Source organism: Canis lupus, chromosome 10 (assembly GCF_048164855.1).
Source record: "Canis lupus baileyi chromosome 10, mCanLup2.hap1, whole genome shotgun sequence".
In the NCBI taxonomy this organism is placed as follows: Eukaryota; Metazoa; Chordata; class Mammalia; order Carnivora; family Canidae; genus Canis; species Canis lupus.
Genome location: NC_132847.1, coordinates 24140612 through 24153907, shown reverse-complemented (window position 1 = coordinate 24153907; position 13296 = coordinate 24140612). Strand labels below are relative to the sequence as shown.

The window sequence follows — 13296 nt, the reverse complement described above, 5'->3', positions numbered from 1 at the left end:
CAAAAACAAACCCACATTAAAACAACAAATTAGCCATGTTTAATGCCTGAATTTGTTGGGAAATATTTTATTTACTTATTTGAGAGAGTGCACAAGCGAGTGAGTGGGGGCAGGAGAAGGAAGCAGAGAGAGAGGGACAAGCAGACTCTGAGCTGAGGGCAGAGCCCAACAGGGGCCTCAATTCCATGACCCTGAGATCATGACCTGAGTGGAAACCAAGAGTGAGCCACCCAGGGGCCCCAATACCTGAAATTTTTAAACTAAAAAGATCAACCATACTCAAATTTAAATATAAGCCTTTGGCAGAACTAGTAGCCTGCTGCATTTTAATAATGGGAAGAAAAAGCAAACAATGTGAGATTTGTTTATAAGTTAGGATTTTAAATTGCAGTTATGTAAATATTTTAAGAAAAACAAACTACAGGGGAGATTTCAGAAAGCCAAGAAAATACAAGATCCAGTCATGATAAAGGTTTACTACTTGCCATTCCTCTACTTCACAAATATTGTGCTAATAAAGCAGTAAACATTGTTGGTTTTAAAGTAATGACTTTATTAATAAATATACATCCATATGATGATGTAGATACAAATCATGAACACTACTCCATTCCCATACACATAATTGCACACGAGTAGCTCAAGTTCATGGACATAAAAACATACACAGTATCTATTTGGACTTTTTACAGCAGAGGACAGCGTGCTTATATCAGTTACTTGGTAATTATTTTCTCTGTAATTATCTGTGGAAAAAGGAAATTGTGAAACTTAAAGAATCAAAGTGGTCTGATTACTATAAATCACACACTTGATTTACTACAGCATTAAATTTCCCAAAAATTAAATACATTGTGAAAGTACAGATTTACCTACTTGGGAGGAGGTGGAGGGAAAAGCAAAGGAAAGATTTAGATACATCCTAGAGTTTAATAGCATATAGTTAAGCCATAATAAAAACAAAAATATAATACCATCTAAATATTTTATGTCCAAGGAAAAAAACATTTTGAACTGTTGTGAAGGTTTATGTTATAGAGGGATAAAATTTTACTGCATATAGAGACAATGACTGACAGAGCAGCAGGTATTGCCAACATCCCCTGAATTATTCTTTTAAAGCTTCTTAGAATATAAAGGAGAAGGGGTTTTGTTTTGTTTTGTTTTAGCTCATACACTGGTTTTTCTTACACTGGATGGATCACCTTTAACCTAACAAATGGGTCCAGATAATTGTTTTTTCCTCCTTGACTCAAAGAAACTCTATTACTTCATGAAAATATACATGTAAATTCACACAAACATCAGTCTGGAATGAAGATTACTTTTATTACTTCAACAGATGTTTCCTTTAAAAAGTAAATAAAAAATATAAAGAATATTTCAGTCTAACTGAACACTGATTTTAAAAATGTCCCCAAATATTAAAAATTAATCAGATACTTGTTTTCTTCCAATACATTGTGCCAGTATTTTTTTAATATCCAGTGCAAAACTCCAAAGATAGTATCAAAATCATCCCATACCAAAGATTAGTTATGCAAGGTTTTATCTGTCAAAAAATGAAAATTTCATTTGTATTACTGCTTATTTGTTAACATGATAATAAATAAGGCATGTTAAAATAGTTTTCAAAGAAAAAAAGTAAAGCAAACTTACTTGAATAGATCATTTTCTGACCAACAGTTTTAATACAGAATAGTGAGACCTATTATGTGAAGAACAGAATTCTACAATATAAAATTAGCAATTTACCTTTTAAGAAACAATCATACAATTGGAGGAAAAGGCCAGTTTTCCCCAACTGATTATATTAAAGTATAGGCAATTTTTTAACATGCTATTTCAGTGTTTATCATGACGAGACAGTGTTACAAAAGATGCACAATGTAGTCTTTATAGAGAAGTAAAAATATTTTATATTTTAAGACTTCATGTTATCACTTAGATGTCTTTCTCTTCAGCATGGCACCAATAAACTGTTCACAAGGAGAAAAGGAAGTGGAATCAGGAGATGCTCACCACCATACAGATCTAATACTCCAGGTAAACACTTACATGAACAGAAAATTCAGCTTTCTAAACATTGTTAACCATTCACAACTGTAGCCATTTGTCCCCCTTTTTTTATCCTGGGACATAGCTCCTGATATTAATAAACACGGTTATGAACAGAATTCCTTTAGCTGATTTCACCATTTCAGTAACATGTATACAAAATTCATTATACAATAATACACCTGTTTTATCTTCTGACACACAGCACAGCACCACTGAGTAGATGTGCTGGAGGATGGGGAAAGAGGAGGGGAATAAATGAAGCAAAGGGAAGAGAGAAAGGGAAGGGTATGTACATCAAAATCAAGAATGAAAATAAACTGAAAGGAAATGTCAAATGGACACAGTATAAAAACAACAGGAAACCAAATCCTTGACAGTTATATTACCTTGCAGTATAACATTTAATTAAACAACTGTTTTCAGGAACTCAGAAGAGGACTTCTAAGTATATTTCTAAGTAGCCAACTGCTGAACATCATCTTGAGAAACAACTAAATGACACATAAATATTAAAAGTGGATACACGAATATATGAATAAAGATGTAAGCATTTGTGTGTGTCAGAAGTTATACTGTTCTGAGTAAATTATTCAAAGTTTTGTATTTTGAGCTTCTGCAAGGAGAAACTCTTGTAGCAATTTAGCTGCCAGAATGTTACAACTGATTATATAGTCATCGAATATTGTTCTCTATGGTTTGTGCAAAGCTAAAATTGTTGAGGTCACTGTCTTAGATGCCAGTGCACACACAGTCCCCACATACAATGCAACACCTCTAACTGTAAAGAGCAGCATAAGTCCAGCTCATTGTGTCAGGCATCACTGGAACACCTGAAGGCTTGCTGCTTTTTTCCTAATAAAAAAGGTACGAAACATGACATCCATTTGCAATCAGAGTTTGCATTAACTGAGAGCAAGCCCAACAACACAATGTGTGCCCTTTTAAAATTTTAATTATTTTAAAAGTTTTTGGGTCCTGCAAATCTATACTATAATCTCAAAGGCATTTAAAATTCCACGATTTGAGTGGAATTGTTTTTCAAATCCGAAGTTTGTAATAGTTTATTTTATTTAGAACAAACTCAGAATAAATAAAATGTCTATTAACAAAGACTATTACTTTCAGAAAGGGGAGAAAAGTGATTTTTCTCTGTCCCTACCATCCATATCTACCCAATACCTTTTTTTTCTGTATTGCTTCTAAAGCAAACGTTGGAAAAATTTTTTTAGATGAAGTGGTCTCACTGGAGCCACAATTAAATTTCAATGAAACTTATCAACATATTTTTTTTACATGATGCATGCATAGATGGTATTCCTATGTATTCCTTAATATTTGGGTTCTGACAGACAATTGCAGTTTATTTATAACAGTTTTAGACTCTACCACTTGATTTGCGTCCTTTGGCAGATATAAACCTGAAACCACAGTAAGTGCTAATGTAATGGGACAATTTCTCAGGGAAAAAACTAAAAAACATTTTTAATAAATGAACATTAATAAATGTTTTAAGCATAATGCTTTAAAACTAAATATATGAAAGGCAAATTGTAGTGACTACAGCTACATGCAGACCTTAAGAATGTTTCTTTTTCTATTAAGTATGCTATTCTCAGAATGCATATTTCACCAAAAATGTAATGTGCAGTTTTTATTAAAAAGCTGAATTTTTCTGTAAATATGAATTGTTTGTAGTGTTTGGTATATATGCTCTTAGGCAATTAAGAAATACACAACATATCATTGTTGAAAGGCAAACACTAAAGAGTTTTTAGGAATAAGGGTTAAATCAATTAACACCATGTAAATCAATAAAATAAAATAAATAAGATTCTGCTGCTTAAACCTAGAACAATAAAAGTAAGATTTTTAACATCTGAAGTTCTATGTAAATGCCAAAGCATACAAATATCTGAGTCTAGTCTCATGAAAATAAATGTTACAAAAACTCACAGCCATTACCTCAAGTAATCCTGAATCATTAGTTTGCTTTGTTCCATCAGTTAAAAATACCTTGGATATTACCTTTATTATACTGTAGGTTTACTTCACAAACTAACAGGTATAATGGTTTCAGTTGTTTAGTACATAAAGCATCTATTTAGAATGGCCCAAAGGAGTAATGAAATATGAGACACAACCAGAACTCTAAAAGAAAAGCAAAAATGATTTAGTTAGGTATTACACTTGAACCTATATACAAATACAATGCCACTGCTCATGCCCTGAGTGCATCTGTCAGCATATGGCAGTTTCTGAGCAAAAGGAAGAAAACAAATCAAATGGGGAAACAATTTGGAAAGCCCAGGCCATAAAATTATGTATGTCAAAATAAATCCAAGAAGCTTTGGGATTATTCACAATCTTCCTTCTAAACCTGGCCCTCCTTTCCTGCCTCATTCACTCATTGGGTGGTTTGACTTCGCTGCTGGTTTCCTCTACCCCATGAACTGCTCTGCTGTGCATCATAGGGTAAGGAAAAGCAGCGGTGCCACAGCCATAACCAAGATCAGCAAGACGGGACAGAGCTTTAATGCTACCTGGAGGTCTCCCTGGGCTTACTTTGTATCCCGCAGCTTTAGTTGTACCCAAAGGTCTGCCTGGACTTGTCTTAAATCCAGCTGCTTTGGTGGTTCCCAGGGGTCGGCCTGTGCTGGTACGGTACCCTGCGGATTTGGTGGTTCCTGAAGGTCGGCCACGTTTTCCAGATCGGTTGAGATTTTTCTTTTTCTTTAGTTCATCTTTTATCTCTAGACTTCTGCCACTTGTAGTCTGCAAGTGTGTTTCATTTAACGGGTCTTGCCTCTGACAAGCCATTGGTTTGTGGCTGACTGTGTGGCTATATTTGCTTTGCTGGGAGGAATATATGTCAAACTGATCAGCAGCTCTCATGGCATCCTCATTGAGGCAGGAAGGCTTGCCAGGGCCACAGAAAGCCGGATTACTGCTGGCAACAGGATGCATCATTTTCTACCAAAAATAAAAGACGAATATCCATAAACACACATATACAAATATATACCTGTATGACAGCATTCAGTGGGAAAATAGCCCATCTTCCGAAAACTATACAGGCTATCTAAAATTACAGACAGAAAAAAAAAAATTATGCTAACAGGCAAGACTCTAGACCACTTATAAACAAACACACATCAACAGATTCAGAGATACTTGTTTTCCTCAACTTAATCAAGGATATGGACTTACTTTACACGAGATACCTTAACTGTAATACTACATTAGTAGCCATGTTTTCTGCTTAGGAATTGGAAAAGTGGATAAAGTACAGAATAAATCTGTTACATTTTATAGGCTCTTCTAGATCATGAAACCTTAAAAGGATAACAACAAACACAAGAACTCTTAGTAACAATATTTTTTTTTCATTTGCTTAACATTCTTAGAATGTCTTCTTTTGGCCTTTTATTCTGTTTCTTACATACATACACTTCTGATCTGGCCACAGCTGCCACAAGGTGGACACTTCCTCCTTATTATAACTTATTATTATTTTTTAAAGATTTTATTTATTCATTCATGAGAGACACGGAGAGAGAGAGGTAGAGACACAGGCAGAGGGAGGAGCAGGCTCCATGCAGGGAGCCCGACGTGGGACTCAATCCCCGGTCTCCAGGATCACTCCCTGGGCTGAAGGCAGCGCTAAACCGCTGAACCACCTGGGCTGCCCTTATAATTTATTATTAATATGGAATCTTTAGTAAAGGGACACCTAGGTGACTCAGTCAGTTAAGGATCGTACTCTTAGTTGTGGCTAAAGTCAAGATCCCATGGGTTCTATCACTGCACTCAGCAGGGAGTCTGCTTGAAGATTCTTTTCCTCTGCCCTTCCTAAACTCGCACACATGCATGCTTCCTCTAAATTAAATAAATCTTTTAAAAAAAAGAATTCTCAGTGTACTACACTTTATAAAGCACTGAATGTGCCAAGCAAAGAACACAATCTCTCAAGGTACTGACTCCCTTTAAATTAACCAATCAGGGGCACCTGGGGGACTCAGTGGTTGAGCATCTACCTTTGGCTCAGGTCGTGATCCCCTGGTCCTGGGATTGAGTTCTGTATCAGGGTCTCCACAGGGAGCCTGCTTCTCCCTCTGCCTGTGTCTCTGCCTCTACATCTGTCATGAATACAGAAAATCTTTTTTAAAAAATTAACTAATCAGTCAAAACAAAAAACAAAAAACCCCAATCTATCTAAATAGGAGGAAGTACTAATATAAAGGGTGAACAGAGGTTTCCATTAGCTAAAATGAGTTCTTCCACAAGTGAGAATTATACTACAAAAATATGGGTAACAATCATAATAAAATACTTCCTATTTTGAAGGTATGGTTATCAAGACAGAAAGTTGAATGTACAATACTGCTTCCTCCTTGATTATAAACATGTGTGGATGTTCTTCCCTTAAAAGAGCCCTGTGACTAATGAACAGACCAGTCTCTGTTTTGTCTGTGAAGACATCCCTGTGATTTTTTTCTCTTTATAAAGTATGTATTACAATCACCACCAAAACAAGCCAGCCCTAAACAGCCATATTATCTGGACACATAGAGAATGAGTTTGGTGACACTACAGTATTATATTTCAATAAGGTATAAAGATACAGGTTCTAATTCAGTTTTAGAAAAAGTCACAGATGTATATAGTAAGATCTAGCCCCCAAGTTGTTAATGTTTGCCTATACCATATATGTAAAATTGCACCAAAACCTGTTATAAAGGTAAAAGGAAATGAGAATCAAGTCACAGAATTGAATTGTTAAATTACTAAATAATTCCTGAAAATCAACACATACAAAGCTATTTGCCAACTATCTTAAGATCTTAACTATAGGGATGTCCGAGTGGCTCGGTGGCTGAGTGTCTGCCTTCGGCTCAGGGCATGATCCTGGGTCCAGGATCAAGTCCCGGATCAGGCTCCCCACAGGGAGCCTGCTTCTCCCTCTGCCTGTGTCTCTGCCTCTCTGTGGTCTCTCATGAATAAATAGATAAAATCTTAAAAAAAAAAAAAAAAGTCTTAACTATAAAGAAAGAATATCTATAATAAAAAGCTACTTGTTTATGGCTGAAGTCTTGTAAAACAAGATTGAGTTAAACACAAATATTAAAAGGAGCAATTCTTCACTCAGTCCCTAAGGATATAAGAAGAAATAGGTTATTAATCATCACTTCACCAGCTCAAATTCTAATTTCAGCTCAGAAATTAAGAGAGATCATCAAAATGTGTTCCACATGTAGTAATAGGAGCTGAAAGTTAAGTCTTTGAACATTTACTATGTGCCAGGTAATAAGCTTGGGACTTTGCATATTATCTGACTTAATCCACACAACTCTATAAGGAACATACTATTATTAGACCTATTTTACAGAAACTGAGAGATTTTTAGCAACCTGACAATGGCACTCATTAGGAAATGGTAAAGCCAAAAAGGAATTCAGGTAACCTGACTTCAGATCAACAATTTCAACATAATCTACAAATACATCAGGGTTTCTCAATAATAGCATTATCATTTGAGTCAAACAATTCTTGGGGGGAGTGGGTGTCTGGTATATTTTAAGATGCTTAGGAACATCCCTAGCTTCTACCCACTAGATGTCAGTAGCTACATTCTCTTCTTCTCCCTCCCAATTTGACAATCTAAAGTTTCTCCATATGTTGCTAAATATCTCCTGGAGGGCAAAACTCAACCCCTGCCATGAGAATCACCCAGCTCTACTAAAATGAAAACATAAGACCCACTTTAAAATATTCCTGTTTAGGGATGCTGGGTGGCTCAGTGGTTGAATTGTCTGCCTTTGGCCCAGGACGTGATCCTGTAGTCCCAGGATCGAGTTCCACATAGGGCTCCCTGCATGGAGCCTGCCTCTCTCTGTGTGTCTCTCATGAATAAATAAATAAAATCTTAAAAAAAAAAAATTCTGGGCAGCCCAGATGGCTCAGAGGTTTAGTGCCACCTTCAGCCCGGGGCGTGACCCTGGAGACCTGGGATGAGTCCCGCATCGGTATCCCCGCGAGGAGCCTGCTTCTCCCTCTGCCTGTGTCTCTGCCTCTCATTCTTTGTCTCTCATGAATAAATAAATAAAATCTTAAAAAAAAAAATCCTGTTTAAGTTTTTATTCATGTCTTTAGCTCCTCTCCCCAAAAATCCACAAAACCTTTCTGTTGATAATATCTACAAAGTCAAACAGCTTTGTTTTTCATATTCAAGAAAAGCTAATGTTGGAATTTGTGAAGGAACTAACCACATTCCTTTCCCCCCTCAAGTTATAAACTAATTCAGAAATATAAACAGGAATTAGGCAGGAATCAAAATATTAGTTTATTGCCAATAAGGCTGAACTAGAGACAACATACAAAAAAAAAAAGAGAAACAGACCTCTGAGAAGATTTTAAGAGAAAAAGTGATGCCTTTTTCAATTTTATTATTCACAAATTCCTCTGCTGCAAAGAAAGCTCTAGTAAAAAAGAGGTAGAAAGGTACAAGTTCCCTTCCACAAGTAGCACTGACAGTAAAGGAAGAAAACATTTCTTCCCACAGTCTATTTCAGTGCTTTACATTTCATGCTTTTTCAGTTCCTATCATTAATTTACTAAACCTTTCTTCTGGACCTTACTTCCCTTAACTTTACCTTCTTTTAGTGTAGCAGAACATTCACGATACATCAGCACTCAGCTAATACAGAGATACCGAGTCTCAGTTTATATTACATTAGGCTTTTAAAGGCAAGATGCTGCCATGTATCTTCTACTCAGATACGAACAAACACTGAAAAAAAAATACACTACTTAAAAAGTAGACTTGTAGGGCAGCCCGGGTGGCTCAGCGGTTTAGCGTCGCCTTCAGTCCAGGGTGTGATCCCAGAGAGCCAGGATAGAGTCCCGCATCAGGCTTCCCCCAAATGGACCCGGCTTCTCCCTCTGCCTGTGTCTCTGCCTCTCTATGAATAAATAAATAAAGCTTTAAGAAATAAATAAATAAAAAGTAGACCTGTAACTTGGAAAAAAAAAAAAAAAAGCACCTCTCACCAATTCCTTTAATCTTCTCTAGGAATTTAGGCATTTGGTTTGTATTATGTTAATTTACTTCTGACACAGCTCACATTTATCGAGAGCCAACTCCATGCAAAACACTATTCTAAGCTCTAGGACACAAAACAGGAGTAAAGTTGTTTATTCCAATGGAAATACAATGATACACTGACTTAAAGATCATTTCTAAGGGCTAGTCTTCTATCTATATTTTGTGTTTTCCTTCCCTGCTGTCAAAAAAATCAGCATTTTGTTTACTCAATAACTGATTAAGAAGCCAGAAAAGAGGGACATCTGCGTGGCTCCCTGCCTTTGGCTCAGGGCGTGATCCTGGAGTCCGGGGATCGAGTCCTGCATGGAGTCCCACATTGGGCTCCCTGCATGAAGCCTGCTTCTCCCTCTGCCTATATCTCTGCCTCTCTCTCTGTGGCTCTCGTGAATAAATAAAATCTTAAAAAAATAAAAAAAAGCTAGAAAAGAGGGGCACCTGGGTGGCTCAGCTGGTTAAAGCGTCCAACTCTTGATTTCACTAGGGTCATGACCACAGGGGCGAGATTGAGCCCCAAGTGGGGCTCCACGCTAGTGTGGAACTTAAGATTCTCTTTCCCTCTGTCCCTCCCTACTCTGCTCACCCATAGGCCTGAGCCAGCTCTCTCTTAAACAAACAAAAAAGAGTTGGAAAAGAAATTCACCATGACAGTCACTTCTGTAGTTAATAAGGAAACAGAGCTAAAACCAATCCCTTCTATATTCAAATTCCAACCTTTTAAGATGGGAATCAACACCATTAGATCCTTGTGTGCATCATCATCTGCACACACACAACACACACACACACACACACACACACAGGATATGAATGTTTGTAAGTACTATTTACATACACAGGCATTAATTAATCCTACTCTTAATAATGTCTCCTACTCCTACTTCAGGGCTGGTCAGCCTACTGTTCCTTCTTGTAAGACTCTTCCCACAATACAGTACAGAGTTCAAAGTATGCAGGCCACATTTCTTAAGAGAGTCAGAATGAATACATTTCTATAAAGTTTGGACTGAAAGAAAGCCAAGAGTTACGAAACAAAGCGTAGACTCTCAAAGATTAATTACCTTAAAGATGGTTCACTGAATATAAGGGAGTCAACTAAGAGCTTCGACATATTTTAACTAAGACTAAATCAGGATTTTTAAACCACACACTGCGGCGCCTGCGTGGCTCAGTGGGTTGAGACTGACTCTTGATTTCCGCTTGGGTCGTGGGATTGAGCCCCCGCGTCCGGCTCCAAGCTCAGCGGGGAGTCCGTTTGGGATTCTCTCTTCTCCTGCCCTCGGCTGCTCCCATAGCCTCCCCCATCCGCTAAAATAAATAAATCTTAAAACACACACACACACACACACACACACACACACACACTAAAACTTGCAATGCACAAAGCTCTTTTACTGCGTTTAAACCCAAAAGTCCAAGCTTGGGTGCGCCATTCTTTATGAAGCAATTCCTCTCTTCTCTTGAATGTGGCACGCATTACTGCCAACATAAAGAACTAAAACTATTTTTAGTAACTTCACAAAGCATTCCTGAAGCTTTCTAAACATGCAGAAAAATCTTCCTTTCAAGAAATCCAAGTTTTGCTCTCTTCCAAAGATCCAAACATCACGTAATTCTCAAAGATTTTTTTCAGGTTGGTTTGGGTTGTAACGATTACATAGAATCTTTTTTTTTTTTTTAATTTTTTTTAATAATTCTAAACCAAAGTCCATTTGTGACCCACATCACTCAAAGTCTATTCAGCAAAGGCCAAGACGAATGCCAGAAGCTATGCATCCTGTCCCACCACGGAAAGTTTTGATACCAGGACAGATCATAAATAACGGCCTTCTTTGTCTTCTTTCTACCCCTTAACTGTGCCCCACGCGCAGTTTCCCCGGGGCCAGAATCCTTATTTGACAAGAGCCGTTTGGAAATGCATTACCTGTTGTAACCAAAAGAGATTATTAATGTATTAGCAATAAAAACTTTGCAGAAGATACACGCCCACACTAGAGAAAGAGTCGTGTAATCTCCAAGAAGCAAAATTCAGAGCCCGCTATCCGTGCACTTGGGAGTTGTGCAAGCTGCAGAAGTCCACAGGCCACTCAATCTAGACGTCTACCTCGAGGCCGGCAGGCTTTAATTTAACACGGGGAGCACGGAGGACGGCTAATTGAGACCTCTCGAAGAAAAGAAAGGGTGACCCCTCCCCCCCGCCGCAGGAGGCATTTCCCCCCAATAATGGCTCCACGCCGAGGGACGAGCAGGCTACGTCCGGGGCCCCTCCTCCCGCTGCGGGCTGGGCCAGAGCCCCTCCTCAGACGTGGGTCGGAGACCTCTCCGCACCGGCGGGCTGGGCCACTCCCGTCCTGGCCGCCTCCTCGCCTTTCTCCACGAGCTCCCGCCGCCCCGACTCCGCTCGGAGCCAGACTGACAAAACCCCGCGCGCCCACCTACCTCAGCCGCTGGTAGCTCGGCCCCTCAGCGCGCCCAGGGGTTGCCCATCAGCTGGGAAGCTCCCGCCGGCCCAGCTCCCTTCCCACAGCCCGCCGCCTCGGCGCTGCGCGAAGAGCCCACGTCAGACGGGCAGGCAGCGAGGCCGCTGGCGGCGAACCGGACGCTGACTCTCAGCTCTCGCCGCGGCCACCTCTCAGGGTCCTGCCCCAGACGCAGGAGGAAGAGGCCGCCCCGGCCCAGGACTGCGAGGGGAGGCGTGCGCGAGCTCGCGAGGACCGCGCACGCACACGCAGACGCACATCGCGAGACCCAATCTCCCGCCGACGACCAGCACGCAAGCCTTGGGAGGGTGGCTGGCGGAGCGCGACTGCGCTTGCGCGTGGCGGGGCCGGGCAGGGGGCGGGGCCGGGGCCGCTCGCGCGGCGGGGCAGACCCGGCGCCGCGGAAGGGCCGGAGACCCACCGGAAGCGGGAGTAACTTCTTTACAGGATTGATTTTTAGCGCGATTCTGTGATGTTGGAACTCCTACTTGACCCCACTTCTCAGATTACAAGACTAATAAATGATGGAGTCAGGATTTGAATCCAGCTGTCTTGTTCCAGAAAGTGTGCCTTTGATCGCTGTTGGTAAATTAATGCCTAATTGTGTCATGTAGTGTCCAAAGCATGTTAGAAGGACTCAGGTTCTGCCTTTTACTGGTTATGGTTAGGTAGGAGGAGACCTCCACCTGCTAACAAGATGGGGAATATTCAAATATAAGGCATTTGGACCCTCGGGCCTAGGATCAGTGTTAATGAAAGGCCGCATTTTGTAGAACATGGTATAACTTTTAAAGTTTTTATACCTATACCTATAAACAGAATTGCCATATTCTTCATGACACCATCACAAGAAGGGATGGGACTAGAAGTAGTTTACTTACAACCCCCCCACCTTTATGTAGTTTATTGTGAAATTTCTAGCATATCAGTCACCCCATACAAGCCATTTAGCAGAAGGGGATCGGTTTCCCCAGGTCTTCCCCCTGTGAATTCGAATATGCTAGAAAGGGTAGGAGCCAGAATTGGGAAGGCAGTCCAGGGAAAAACATTGTATTAGTGCGAAGAGGCTAGGGACAGTGTTTCTCCTTTTTGCCTATGCAATGAAGACTGGGGAGGGTAATTCTTAGCACTGATTTCTGCCTTGAGCACAGCATTTGTCCAGGCACTGCTGCCAGTAGGAAAGACATGAGGAGCAACAGGAAAACAAAACCAAATACAGTACAGGCCAGTCCCGGGGCACCTGGTTGGCTCAGTGGTGGAGCGTCTGCCTTTGGCTCAGGTCATGATCGCGAGGTTCTGGGATGGAGTCCCGCATCAGGTTTTGGCAGGGGACCTGTTTGTCTCTCTGCCTCTGTCTCTCATGAATAAATAAATAAAACCTTTCAAAACAAAACAAAAAAACCCTAGCCTGTTCATTTTCTGGCAGGCAGTTTCCTAACAAGATTTTAAATAATCTGATTCATTACCTCCATAAAATACTACAAAATGGGACTGATTATACCATACTGTGATATACAGAAGGAAAATGTAGAAGACAGCTAAAATATATACACGGATGTGAGGACATGTTAAAGAGCCTTCCAAAAAAACATTAAAATTGGTTTTCTCTACTCAAGTCCTCTTTTTTATTCTTGAAGTGGAATTTGAGAATGCACT

At 39.9% G+C, this 13296-nt stretch overlaps 1 protein-coding gene across 2 annotated transcripts; it reads right to left on the bottom strand.

Moving 5' to 3' along the window:
- Positions 1–529: 529 nt before the first annotated feature.
- Positions 530–11950, bottom strand: C10H5orf24 (chromosome 10 C5orf24 homolog). Of its 2 annotated transcripts, XM_072841106.1 has the most exons (3): positions 11600–11740; positions 6096–6197; positions 530–5031 (listed from the first exon to the last, which is right to left on the bottom strand). In XM_072841106.1, exon 3 carries the CDS (start codon positions 5026–5028, stop codon positions 4462–4464), a length of 567 nt encoding a protein of 188 aa, XP_072697207.1. In that variant the 5' UTR covers positions 5029–5031; positions 6096–6197; positions 11600–11740; the 3' UTR covers positions 530–4461. The 2 variants fall into 2 exon arrangements, with proteins under 2 accessions (XP_072697207.1, XP_072697206.1); XM_072841105.1 differs by lacking the exon at positions 6096–6197 and having other exon boundaries at positions 11600–11950.
- Between the last annotated feature and the right edge of the window lie 1346 nt (positions 11951–13296).